At 37.6% G+C, this 14,389-nt stretch overlaps 1 protein-coding gene across 1 annotated transcript in view; it reads left to right on the forward strand.

The window, feature by feature from the left end:
- Positions 1–14,389, forward strand: part of kdm2aa (lysine (K)-specific demethylase 2Aa) — a 49,705-nt gene that overhangs the window by 25,853 nt on the left and 9,463 nt on the right. The window contains 7 exon segments of the mRNA XM_062032414.1: positions 2,299–2,422; positions 4,209–4,337; positions 7,175–7,439; positions 8,213–8,749; positions 10,811–10,967; positions 12,929–13,147; positions 13,210–13,373. Coding sequence (XP_061888398.1) covers positions 2,299–2,422; positions 4,209–4,337; positions 7,175–7,439; positions 8,213–8,749; positions 10,811–10,967; positions 12,929–13,147; positions 13,210–13,373 — 1,595 coding nt within the window.

Raw genomic sequence — 14,389 nt, forward strand, 5'->3', positions numbered from 1 at the left:
CACCCCGTACATACATTTAAAAACAAATATATGTTATTATTATTTTGTATTAACATATATTTTTTTCTTATATTATATAGTTTTGCTCTCTTTTTCAAATGTTGTTCAGGAAACTTCTCTAATCCTTTTAGTGAGTTTGTATTTACTAAAAACAATTAGCAACAAATCTAACATATTTTTCTGGTATTACTGGAGACTGTAATCGTGTTTAGAGACTCTTTACTTCTGTCTCTCCATGTCCGCGAAGAACAGCGAGAGCTGCAACAAGCCTGACGTCACACTTGTTTTGCGCTGCTGCTCCAACTGCATTTTCTCTCCTTAAAAGCTGCCATTGTCCTCTCTTGCACATTTTGTAGATCACTATTCGCGGGTATATCTTGGGTATATTAAAGTACGTCCATATCGTTGACATGCTGCCTCCGCTCCAGACAATCCCGTGCATATTGCTTACGTCATTACAACATTCGGTTTCGGCTAAGTCTTTTTTTGGCGGCCAAATTTTCGTTGCATCACTAGTCATTGGTGCACAAATAATAGGCTTCATACAGTATAGGCCTAAAGTTTGGACACACCTTCTCATTCAATGTGTTTACTTTATTTTCATGACTATTTACATTGTAGATTTTCACTGAAGGCATCAAAACTATGAATGAACACATGTGGAGTTATGTACTTAAGCTTTGCACACCCTTGGCATTCTCTCGATGAGCTTCAAGAGGTAGTCACCTGAAAGGGTTTTCACTTCACAGGTGTCATAGTTTTGATGCCTTCAGTGACAATCTACAATGTACGTAGTCATAAAAATAAAGAAAACACATTGAAATGAGAAGGTGTGTCCAAACTTTTGGCCTGTACTGTATGTTTATACGTATACAGTATATTAATTTATATTAGGGGTCAACAGATTATCGACCGGGCAGATTATCAGTATATACACACACGACACCAGTAATTTAGTATTACATTTTTTTTAAATAGTGATAAGTAGAGAGTAAGTTAGTAGTAATAACCAGTGCTCCTTTTAGCTAAACTGCGTCTCAGATTACCTTCCCCGCACACTGCCACCCACTCTTGCCTTTCTTGGGGTGCTATTGTGGTCAGCATCTTTTCTCTGCTTACAATAACTTGTCAGAACTCCCATTTTTTGTTGGAAATTACAATTTTCGGCCTTCTTTCCAGGCGTTTCTTCTTTCCTTCTTCCACTCAATATAAGGAGTGCGGCGAGTTTTTGTGTTCCATGATTAATCAAGTAACGTGACAAACGGATGACATGAAGATGAAAATTGTAAATTGACAAAAAGGAGATGTATATAATATGTAAAGAAGAGCAGGCAGCAGTTCATTTATGGGTTAGGCTACATGAAGGATCCCAGAATTAGTTTTATTTAAATGTTTGCCATATTTATAAATCATATATTTCATAAAGGTCATTTAGAAATCATTGATGTAAATTGTGTTACAAATTGAGAACAGGAAGTAAACATAGTAATTGCTTTGAATTGGAAAGGGGTAGGATTAAATAAGCTTTCCTTCTCGGACAAGTAAAGAGAAATTAAAATATGTCAAATATGTGATGTATCATATTCTAACTGTATACATGTTAAAAATAAACTTCAACCTACCAGCCAACCAATCAACCAAAATTTTAGGGTTCTTCACGAGATAACTTTACAATGTATTAAATCCATAAAATGATATACAATTATGTAGATTGTGAGTTATGTTGTCAAAAAAAAATCCGATATTTTTACTAATTTTCCAAGGACATTTTCCATATTTTGAAATGCAAATGTTGATTCTCCTCTCAGACACATGTAATAAAGGTGTTTGTGACATCCCCTGATGTTGTTTGGTGCTAAATTAACCACAACATTAGCGCCGCATAAAACATTATGTCACTACTGGTCTGACGTTTCCCCAAAAAATAATGTTAAAAAAAACAACCTTGAAGCGTTGTCCACCTGTTTACTGACGTATACTATTCATGTTTAGCAAAATTTTACTGCAAATGAATATCTGCTTCAAATATCGGGTGTTGGTCTCCGTGACTACTAATAATTGGTATCGGTACCGGCCCTGAAAAAAACATATTGGTCCATCTCTATTTTATACATTGTATTACTTTAATTTGTTTTAAATTTAAAAAAAAACGTAATTTTTAAGGTGTGGCAGCTTTTATTATGTTGTGGCGGGCCGCCACGATCAATTACATGTAGGGGAAACCTTGGCGCCACAAACTTTTTTAACTTACAAAGATAAGTGATTAATGACCATTTGATTTCTTCTCCTTCTGAACAGATGTAAGCGCTGTGACGCATGTGTCAGAACTGAATGTGGAGACTGCAATTTCTGCAGAGACATGAAGAAGTTTGGAGGACCTGGAAAGCTCAAGCAAACGTGTGTGCTGCGCCAGTGTCTCTCGGTAAGAAACCCTTTTCACGTTTTCGTTTTTGAAAATGAAATAGACATTCAGCGTGTTTTCAAGTAGGCCCCAAACACCAACCTATCTGGGCACAATCTAATCTATTCCTACAAATGTATAAATAGTTTTTTTTATATTACGTTTATTGTAACGGAAAGAGACAGATACAAATGAGAAAATAGCACCAAATAAAGGTTATGAATTAATTAGTATATGACCCAACAAGCATTCTGACTGCTACAGACCTGTTTTGTGTCCATGAAACACAAATTAGTCATGTTTCTTTTAAGAGAGTATTATTAACCTCAACTCATTTTTGAATAAAATAACAATAATATTAACATTATTGCTTAATTACTAATGGGAGGTCCTCTATTCCGCCCATAAAACCCAATAAAAAAACATCCAAAAAGCGCCATCAATACTCCATTTAAATTTCGGGATTTGAATAATAATCAAGTTTTAGTGATATTGTTACAAGCGCTAACGCAGACAAACTATTTATCGCAGCGCTGTAATCATGAGCTTGTGTGCCAACGTTTACATCATCTTCTGATCAGCTGCATCCTTGCACGTCAAACTTTATTCTAGATCATAAATCATGCATCTCACCTTCATACTAGAAGAACGAAGACATATTCCAGCAAGTTGATTCACTTTAACAGCCAGTTTAGACACGAAAAGATGCTTGGTTCCACCCCCTTTTTTTAGCGAGGATTATGAGGTATTCTTCATCTAAATGGGAATATATGAACATCCTAGCAGTCGGCGTCCTAATGACAGCAGACCTTGCACAGTAAGTGATGTTTATTATGGTTGTTGTCTCTCATGAAGTCTGCAGTGAGTAATAATCAGTGATGTTAAAAAAAGCGAACGTTGTGATGGGCTTTTGAAATTAATGCGCCGCGTATGCTTAAAATGAGCAAAATATGTAACTAAATGTGAATATAAACATGACCATTACTACATTACATATACACTTACATCATGTATATGAAACTTTAATGGAGGTGTTTGGATGTTTTTAGGAGATTTAAATGCAGAATAGACCAGCTCCCACGGGCTCCATTGTAAGCGTACCTTTGATCACATTTATTTAATATTTAGAATGCATTGGAAAAAAAATACATCCGTCGTCATGTCTTTCATAATGATTGTGAACGATAGGCAAATCCCCCCCCAAAAAGTGCAGTTGCCCTTTAATACTACTAATAATAGTGTTCTTCGGCGTGGCGAAGTTGGTAGAGTGGCTGTGCCAGCAATCGGAGTGTTGCTGGTTACTGGGGTTCAATCCCCACCTTCTACCATCCTAGTCACGTCCGTTGTGTCCTTGGGCAAGACACTTCACCCTTGCTCCTGATGGCTGCTGGTTAGCGCCTTGCATGGCAGCTCCCGCCATCAGTGTGTGAATGTGTGTGTGAATGGGTGAATGTGGAAATACTGTCAAAGCGCTTTGAGTACCTTGAAGGTAGAAAAGCGCAATACAAGTATAACCCATTTATCATTTATCATTTATTCTTCTCTTCACTTTCAGAACCATCATCCTATGCAGCAAATGTCTTTGTCAAATCTTCTTGTAAAATGTCACTTTGCTATATGCTGTTATTGTCTTTTTAGCCAGTCACTGCAAGTTGGAATTTGTAAAGTTGTTCTTCGTATTTTAGAAAATAAGGTTTTGTAAATGAATATACATGCAATAATAGTCTGGAAACAAAAAAGGCTTATGCAATATCTTAGAGCTTCCAAGGAAAGTAAAAGTTTAATTCATCTTATTTTTCTTTTCCAGCCTGGACTTCCACTGTCGGCAGTTTGTGAAGTATGCAAGGAGCCCAATCACGAGGAAACTGGAGATGGCTTCTATTCTCTGATGGAATGTTCCAACTGTGCACAGATCGTCCACCCTGCTTGCCTCACGGTATTAAAACATTTATTTTATAACTGATTTCAAATGAATTATTTTATATTACATCTTAACGTATTTTGCATGAATATGTACAGTACATCTTTTTTCCTACCTTTAGTAGTGTGTTATAATCAGTGTTGGGTTAGTTACTGAAAACCAGTAACTAGTTACAGTTACTAGTTATTTTATTTCAAAAGTAACTCAGTTACTAACTCAGTTACTTACACCAAAAAGTAATGCGTTACTGTGAAAAGTAACTATTTAGTTACTTCTTTTTTTCTTCTTTTTTTTTAAGGCTCCCATTAATGCCCTTTTAGCCTTCATTTCAGTACTGTTATTGCACTGGAGAATAATACAATCTGTTGATCAAGTAGATGGGATCTTTGATCCAAGACACAACTTACATTTAACTAAAATGTTATTTTCTTTGTGGTCGATAAAAGAAAAGTATTGAGAATGTCTCCATGTTAAGAAACTCGACTTCTGGCTTCGCCATGATGTCTTGTTAGTTGTTATGAGAGTAGCGTATGTGTGTGTGTGTGTGGCCTTTTAAGATATGACAGCATGTGAGGTGAGTGACGTCAGTGAGTGTGCAGGTGCTCGTAGCTTGGTGGATGGCTGCGTGCAAGACACCAATAAAGTCACAAAGTTGCAACAAACCGCCGGCCTCGTCATTCACCCTCGAGTCCGGAGCTGTAAAGACCCACTGCCGGTAAAGTGAAGGTTGTTAGCCCTGAAGTACATAGGCACTGGAGGAACGTCTCCCCCCCCCACACACACACACACACACAAAGCACGCCTTTTCTTTTCCTTGTTACATAGAAGGACGACACCGCAGCGCTCCAATAAAACATACTCAGATCTTCTATGCCCACAATTCTTAAACCGTGTTCTACTGCCCTGAAACCAATCCTGAAAGTCTAAAACTGCAAACTTAGGCCCAACAAGCAATGACTGATGTTGGCCTTGAATCATTCTAACAATGGGGCCGACACAAGGAGACATGTGTGGTTATTGTGTCCAGTTTGTTGTTAGTGATTGAAGGATAAAGCCAAGCTTTTGAGCTAAACAAGATTTAGTTCGTAGCCCCATTTCGGTTTTCAATAATACCCTTGTAAAACACTATGGGCTGACTGCAACCTAGTGAGTAATGTAATTAGAGGTGGGAATCTTTGGGCACCTCACAATTCAATTACGATCACAATTCAGGAGCTACGATTCAATTAAAAATCAATTATTGATATACCTTTAATTTATATATATATTGATGCAGTTTTACATTTCTTTTCGTTTCACTAAATAAGCGTTTATCACTTGCAACTTTCAAATAATAAACAGTTTAATTAATTCCCACATTTATTAAATTAATGGAAATGTGTGCAAAACTGGAACATAAGTGCCCTAAAATAAAGAAGCTGGTCGAATCTCTCGGTGAGGTGGCTCGTTGCAGTCAGCTAAATTTTAGATCTGTCTGCATTACTTTAATTACAATAAATAAATCGATTATTGATGTTTACTAATCAATTTTATAATCGTCCGTGTACGAATTGCGAGGCATCTAACACTAGATTATTTTCCCTACCTCTAATTGTAATACAGTCGCTGTAATCCATCACCACATCGTGCTTCAAAGTGTGCGTCTTGTAACCATATTTAGAAAGTCGTAAACGGGGTATTTTATGCTCTAGATATAAAAATATTCCATGTATGATTATTAATTCCTACTTTGTTGAAATTCATTTAACATGGCCAGGCCTGGGACCAATTAACAGCGATAAACAAGGGTTAACTGTATATTACTGTATTAGCAAACAAAAGTTTTTGACTATTGAGTGTTTGCATAAAAGACACAACCAACACAAATGCAGTCAAAGTACATTTATAATTAGATATTTAACAAATAATGTATAATTAATATTTTACAAGTTATGTAAAGATTTGTATTTACTATAATAACATATTACATAACATAACTATAATCACATATTAACAATATATAAAAAACTACATCGACAACTACAATTCATTTCAATCTACTATGTCCAATCGTCATTCGCTTATATTCCAGATAATGTCCAAAGTTTATATAAAATGTTAGAAAAACAGGCTGATAGGCCCAATGGGGGGAAAATTGTTCAGTATCTCCAACCGTATCTCCAACCGCAGTGAAGCCAATTCAGAACTGCTGTACCACTTTGGCATTAATTGAAAAAGTACACAAAGCCCAATAAATGGGCAAAAACAATGAAAAGACAAATATTATTTCGACATTATTCCTTTAGGAAAAATGTGTTTCTACAGTATAAACCTAAATAGTACGGTTGTTTCTGTCATGATGACAGCGTTCGAAGTGTTGCTAAGTTTGCAATTATTTCTACGGGCTTTTGAATTAACTCGACTGGGAAGCCGCTAAACCAAACTTAAACTATTACAAGGGACAAGTTGACTCAAAGGTTTAGCAGAAACAAAGTAAAATGTTATTTATGAGGTCATTCATTCTATTAAAGTAGAACAAGCAAACACTTTCAGAGCATGACAACAACAATGATGATCAGCTACTTAAGTGACCATCGGCATGATCATGTATAAGTAACACACTTTTGATGTAATGGAGTGAGATCCTGCAGTATCCACAAGGTCTTAAGAAGACACATGTACAGGCCAGTCTGAAATTTGATAATGAACACCTAAAAGACTCAGACAAGGCTTGAGAATGGGATGTGGTTACATGAACCCAGCATTTAGCTCTTTGGCATGAAGTGCACTGGAGAGACTATATTTAATCAAAATATTTCATTATGCCAAGTCATTAATGTTTTTTGTGATTGTTGTTTGTTCTTCTGTCACAGGTTCAGGGTGAAGGAGTTATCAATAAAGACCTACCGAGTTGTTGGGAATGTCCAAAGTGTATTGAAGGGCTCAATGACTCTGAGGTACGCAACTGAAAACCGTGAACAGCCCAGATTTACTTGACATGCTTACTTCATCACTTTCTTTTTCCTTCTTCTTTCCAGAAACGGAAATCGTCTACTCTCCTGGATGCCCGCATGGCAAAGATCTTCCGACAACAAAGACACAACCGTGATGGAGATTCCAGTGACGACGAGGATGAAGGTTAGTTTGTAGGCCCGTGCCAGGCTTGAATTTTTATTTATTTTACATTTATTATATTGATTGTAATCTCTCATTAGAAGTCTAACCAGTTCTTGGTTGTACCAAAATACACATGAAATATTGTCAATACTGTAAAATCTCTTAATGTAGAATACACCAATTTTGTCAAGAGGTCAAAAATTCTACCAAAAGCTTGCCAAAATCTTATGGATGGCTACCAAAAGCGCCTTATTGCAGTGAAAACTTGCCAAGGGACATGTAACCAAATATTAACATTGCTGTATGTATACTTTTGACCCAGCCGATTTGGTCACATTTTCAGAAAACCATGTGTATATATATATATCTAAATATATGTGTATATATGTATGTATTTAAATATATGTATGTATATATTTATATGTATATGTATATATTTTTGTGTATATATGCATACATGTATATGCATATACATATGTATGTATTTATGTGTATATATATATATACACAGTATATATATACACACATACCTGTATGTATATGTATATATATATATATATATATATATATATATATATATATATATATATATATATATATATATATATATATATATATATATATATTGTGCTCACAATCAATTATGTGATCAACTGGTAAATTTTAACTGTGGTGCCCTTCAAATGCTTCATCGGTCACACTAATTGATCATTTCAACTATTTACTACGTTGTTGTTGTTTGAACTTTGATATTTTCACTCTTCTCACACATTTTATTGTGATGGTGTCTGCAGCCACTCAGAGAAAAAGGATGCGGCTTCATCGAGGGGGGCATTCTTCTTCCAGGAGAGGGTTTGGTAGCAACCGGCGGGGACTCCTCAAAGGAGGGTTGGCCCTGAGAGGAAGCCGGGAAAGTCCTTCCCTCATGAAGATGAAGGCTGGAAGTGGCATGAATGGCAGGCGGAGGAGAGGGGTGAGGTTGAGGGGGGGCTCCAGGATCCAGCAAAGAGGACATTCAACTGAGGAGTCTGATTATGAAGATGAAGAGGAGGATGATGACGGTAGTGAAAACGGAGACCAAGATCAGCCTCCTTATCAGCCTAGTAGGAGGTTCAAGACTGAAGATGAGGAAGATGAGGACAGCGAGAGACAGGAGTTTGACCTTGACGAAGAGGAAATGGACAATTTTGAAGATGAAGATGGGCAGGAAGAGTTCTGGGATTCTGACCCAGAACCTCCAGTGCTGCTGGTGTCTGATCTGAATGATGACATCCTGTGTGGATCCTACCTGACTGTGACTCTGCAAAGTCCCAACAAGACCGACAGACCTGGTAAGTACAAGTCACATGGTGGAGTTAGTTTTTAGCATAGAATTAGCTAATTAAAAATCCATCCATCCATCCATTTTCTACCGCTTGTCCCTTTTGGGGTCGCGGGGGTATCTCGACTGCATTCGGGCGTAAGGCGGGGTACAGCCTGGACAAGTCGCCACCACATCACAGGGACAACACAGATAGACAGACAACATTCACACTCACATTCACACACTAGGGCCAATTTAGTGTTGCTAAAATATAATTAGCAAATACATATAATATGACCACTAAAAACTGTAATTTCCTGACCACTGATTGTGATCACAGCGACAGGACAGCTTGCTAATATATTCGACTTCAACTCTACCCGGCGGGAGGCACAGATTTGCTAAAGTAAGCGAATCGAAAAGCCGCGGGCTAACTAGCTACATGCTAGCTCGAAGCCGTTGCCTAGTAACCCAAATCTAAACAACAAAACCGAAAGAGTATTTTAAACACTTCTGACCACCCAAGTGATCTAATAATAATTATGATAATAATAATAGATTTTCCTTGTATCGCACTTAACATTTGTACAACAAAGGCTGACACAGCTCTGGTCGGTGCAAAGTACATGAAAAAAACACCATAGAGCCGCCGCTTGCCGCCAAAGCTAACAACACCAACAGTTTCACTTTTCTGCCAAGCAACCATGACCACCGCAAGAAGTCGACAGCGGGGCAATACAGTGTTACCAGAGCTGTTACAAACAGAGAACAAGGAAATGGTATAAAACTGCTATGATTTGAAAAAGGGTAGGATTACATAAGCTTTGCTTCTTCCTATTCCTTTTCGGACGTGCTGTAATGAAACAACTGGAAATATGCATTGTATCATATGCATGTTCCAAATAAACTGAAACTGAACTGAACATGTAATTTATGCTAATAGCATGTTGACACTAATAAGCACATTACAATACAGTCAACAAAATGTTGTAAACATTTTATAAATTACTTTAAATAAATATAACAAACAAACCCACCACATTGAATTGTGGTCGAAATATAAATGCATATACAGAAAAATAAATATTCGTAATTACATATGCTGTGACTTGCAGAATATTCAAACTTTTTCAGAGGGGGTCACGACTAATGTGGTAATATTTAATTTAGAAAGAAGAAATACAGTAAACCTTTAATGGGAATATATGATAATAGAGTTGGGATACAGTAGGTAGTACATTTACAAATATGTAAAAAAAAAAAAAAAAAAGATTTAGATTATATTTAGGTAGTTAGAATTAATCTTTTAAAACAAATTGCAGTTTATTTATTGCACATTTATTTATGTATTTTATTTCCTGGAGGTGCAAATGGCACAGGTTCTGTGCCATTGCCCTCATGTATTTTTTTCAAAAGATGGAAACAAAAACATGTTGACATTATCAGCATCAATCACATACAGTTGATTTTGTCTGTTCTTGTCTACTCCTATTATCAATTGCAAAAGGACTCATTTTATCTCGCTGTGTTGGCTAGTCATCGTCTCCATTCTCCTAATGCAGCACATAACACTGTTTTTATCAACCTATGACATTTCTCATGAATTCAATGTCCTTCAAAACACAGTACAATGCTTCATCTAAGGGGCCACACCTCCAATATATCGACAACCAATACGCGACACAGTAAAACACATCAAATCAAAGTCTGACTGCATGTCTTGAAATCTTGGGTTTTAAATATTGTTTCATATTTAGTAAATTGTTTTGTTACTTAGCTGTAGAGGGTGTGGGGAAACAATTCAAGGTTGTCACAGTTGATGTTGTCCAAGTGCTTTTGTTGTACAATTTGTGATGTAGATGTCTTATCACGGTAGTTTGGTTAACCACTTCACTGTATGCTGAACCTGCAGAGAAACAAATATGCAATATAATGGCTGATGCCCATAAAAATAACCAAACACATCTCTGAGTCCAAATCCATAAACACATACTGTATTTACATTCACAAATATAAACTTGACACACTTGATCAAAAGTATATTTGGAGATTTTTGCTTCACTCTTTCCCCTTTTTCTGACTGACACAGGTTCTATAGTTCCCAAACTGGAAGCTGCCATGGGTTTTAAGACACTAAATGCAGGTGGGCATCCGGGCTTGAACAAAAAGTCCACTTTGTCCAAACCTTCACGCTTCAAGAGCAGTGACAACAAACGTGATGGACAAAGTCAACAAGGACCAGGAAGGTTGGACTTTTTATACATTCAATTATATTGTACCACTAAAAAGAGCACACACCTCCACCAAAGTGAAAAAAAGAGCTATAAAACTCAAAGTAGTGTTGTTTATACAGTCACAAGACAATAGCTAATAACCAAGAAATCTCAATTGTGTAAGCCTCTTTGTTCTTAAGTGCAGTCAAACTTTATTTATACAGCACATTAAAACAACCGAAGTTGACCAAAGTGCTGAACAGGGCACATAAACAATTAAGGCAATAAAACAGTGAATAATGTAATAAAATAACAGCACATTTTAATCAAAACTATTGAGATAAAACAAGTTAAACCAAGGTGCTAGTTGCAGAATGCTTTTGAAAATAGGTGCGTTTTTTGCATGGTTTTAAAATGCTCTAGTGTTTGTGCAGCCCTAATGTGCAGAGGCAGCTTGTTCCATAATTTGGGGGCAGCCACAATTAAGGCTCTGTCTACTCTAGTGCTGAGTCTGGAGCGTGGGACAGACAGGAACAGTTTGTTTGCAGACCTCAATGCCCTGTCTGGTGAGGCCGCGGGAGCTCAGACATGTAGGATGGGGGCCAGTAAGCTTTTCTAAACCAAGAGCAGCGTTTGAGTTTTGCTTAAAACTAAAATCTTACATACATACATTTCTGTAGACTTTGACTGTGTCCATGCTTACAGTATTGTAGTTAAAGGGGTCATGTTTTTTTTCTACATTTCTAACACTTCCTTGTGGTTTACAGAAAATGTAATAGTGATTCTTTGGTCAAAACGTTACATAATTTATGTTTTACAGGCCATCTCTTAGGATGCTTTCTGGCCATCTCTTCACGATGCGCAGTTTAATGGGCGGTGTTATTTACGTGCCTCCACTTCGACTGTGTCTTCTACTTGTCAGCCATGTTGTTGTTTTCAGCGCCTCCATGTGGAGTCTACTGACAGATATAAGTTAGAACTTTACGCTAATTTGTAATAGAAATGGCAACTGCAGAGGATGCATGTGCATGTAGAAGCCAGTCTGCCCCACAACAAGAGGATGGAGGAAAAAAAAGGAGCTTAGACTACAGTGTCGGACTTCAATGGCGGACTTGCACAAAGCTTTTAAGGTAAAACTTTACCATATATGGTAATGTCTCGTGACACTTCCGAAAAACGTCACACGAAGTATGAAGGAAGGCGAGGTTGATTTATAAATATCTCCGCAATTCCTCCATGATTTGATTTCAAATTGTCGAGACGTATGCAGATTCCAAATACACAAAAATAGGTACCAATAGGTAAGAAATGTTGTTTTTTGGAAACGCAGCAAAAAGTGAGAGGACAGCTTACGTAATGAATAATTTCATCAAACAAAACTTGTGACCAAACTTGAAAGCTAACACTTAGCCTTTCTGATTCCCAACAGTACAGTATATCATTTATCTACTGCAAAAACTTGCTGACCAAGCAGCTTTATTTGTATAACTGTAAAGATATAACCATCAAAGTATCATCTTTACTTAAGCTCATCTTTTTAGACAGTGTACAGTACAGGCCAAAGGTTTGGACACACCTTCTCATTCAATGCGTTTTCTTTATTTTCATGACTATTTACATTGTAGATTGTCACTGAAGGCATCAAAACTATGAATGAACACATGTGGAGTTATGTACTTAACAAAAAAAGGGGAAATAACTGAAAACATGTTTTATATTCTCATTTCTTCAAATAGCCACCCTTTGCTCTGATTACTGCTTTGCACAATCTTGGCATTCTCTCGATGAGCTTCAAGAGGTAGTCACCTGAAATGGTTTTCACTTCAAAGGTGTCATAGATTGGAAGCCTTCAGTGACAATGTACAAGGTTAATAGTCATGAAAAAAAGAAAACGCATTGAAATAAAAAGGTGTGTCCAAACTTTTGGTCTGTACTGTACATGTTTCTACTAAATGAGAACATGAACAAGAAACTAAAATATTGTCATCTTGCAGGTCAGGTCTCCGCAGTAACTACGTCACTCGGGGCACCGCTGTGTCCTCCGAGGAAGAGGACCTGCCTGTCTCTCCCACGCTTCCATCCCTGCCGTTCACTTCCTTTAAGGACGTGGGTGACAGTGGAGGCGAGAAGGACGTGTGGGTGTCTGTGTTCAAGTACCTGAACAGAGCTGAGTTGCTGAAGTGCATGACGGTGTGCAAAGCCTGGTACAAGTGGTACGTCCTCAATGTTGCTTTTATGTTGAACTTCTTGAATCTCACGTTCATGCCTGCTGCAGGACGTTTGATAAGCATCTTTGGAGTCGTATGGATTTGAGTCGCTGCAGCCCTCTGAGTAACAAAGCATTGGCAGGCATCATAAAACACCGGCCCACCTCCTTGGACCTGTCATGGACCCCTCTGGCCAAAAGACAGCTCACTTGTCTTCTCAGCAGACTTCCAGGTACAGCACACACTAACCAGTGCTTTCAGTATTTTGCTGGCTTTCTTTGTGACTGTTGCAGCCTAAAATACTTGCATTCTTGGCAACTTTTTCAGAAAGCTGCTGCAAAAGTTGCTATGTTTTGAGGCTTATGTTTTTAATAACACTGTGAATGTGAGTGTGAATGGTTGTCTGTGTATCTGTGTTGGCCCTGCAATGAGGTGGTGACTTGTCCAGGGTTTTTCCCTGCTTTCCGCCCAAGTGCAGCCCCCCAGCAACCCCAAAAGGGACAAGCGGTGGAAAATGAATTAATCAATTTGTTGATTTCATGAATTTGTTTCCATGTTTTAAGTGTTCCTTGTAGCCTTAACCTCAAAAAGCACAGAATGTCAACAAAATCTGGGACACAAATACTGTATAGCTGGGTTGCATACGACGTCAAATCTGTTTTTCTTCTTCGCGGCTTAATTCACAAGACGGTTACAAGAGTGTACCATTAAAATAAGTGAGAGTGAGTGTAGAGTTTGAGCAGAAAATGCCATATTGCTGTTCTGTTCTTGGGCGTTCCAGTCGTTCAAATATAGAGATAGGAAAGAGCGTTTATAGAGTCCCGAAAGAAGTGGTTCATAAAAGTAATAAAGTCAGGGTAAAAAACGAAAGTGCGTGTAAGGAAATGGCTCTTAGAAATATCACTTTCATCATCTGGAATTGTGGAATATAATCGGACCCTGCTCGTGTCTGCAGCAATCACTTTGTAAAATGTTTGTTTGAACATTTGAGTTGTTTGAGAAACTTTCTGTGATGCAATCAAGTTTATTCTTGACTCTGTTAGCAGTGTTTGATAGCAGAATTAGACGTACGAAAAGAACAAGAGATCGCGTGGTTAGAGTGTCCGCCCTGAGATCGGTAAGTCGTGAGTTCAAACCCCGGCCGAGTCATACCAAAGACTATAAAAATGGGACCCATTACCTACCTGCTTGACACTCAGCATCAAGGGTTGAAATTGGGGGTTAATTCACCAAAATGAATCCCGAGTG

This window comes from Entelurus aequoreus, linkage group LG22 (genome assembly GCF_033978785.1).
Source record: "Entelurus aequoreus isolate RoL-2023_Sb linkage group LG22, RoL_Eaeq_v1.1, whole genome shotgun sequence".
NCBI lineage: Eukaryota > Metazoa > Chordata > Actinopteri > Syngnathiformes > Syngnathidae > Entelurus > Entelurus aequoreus.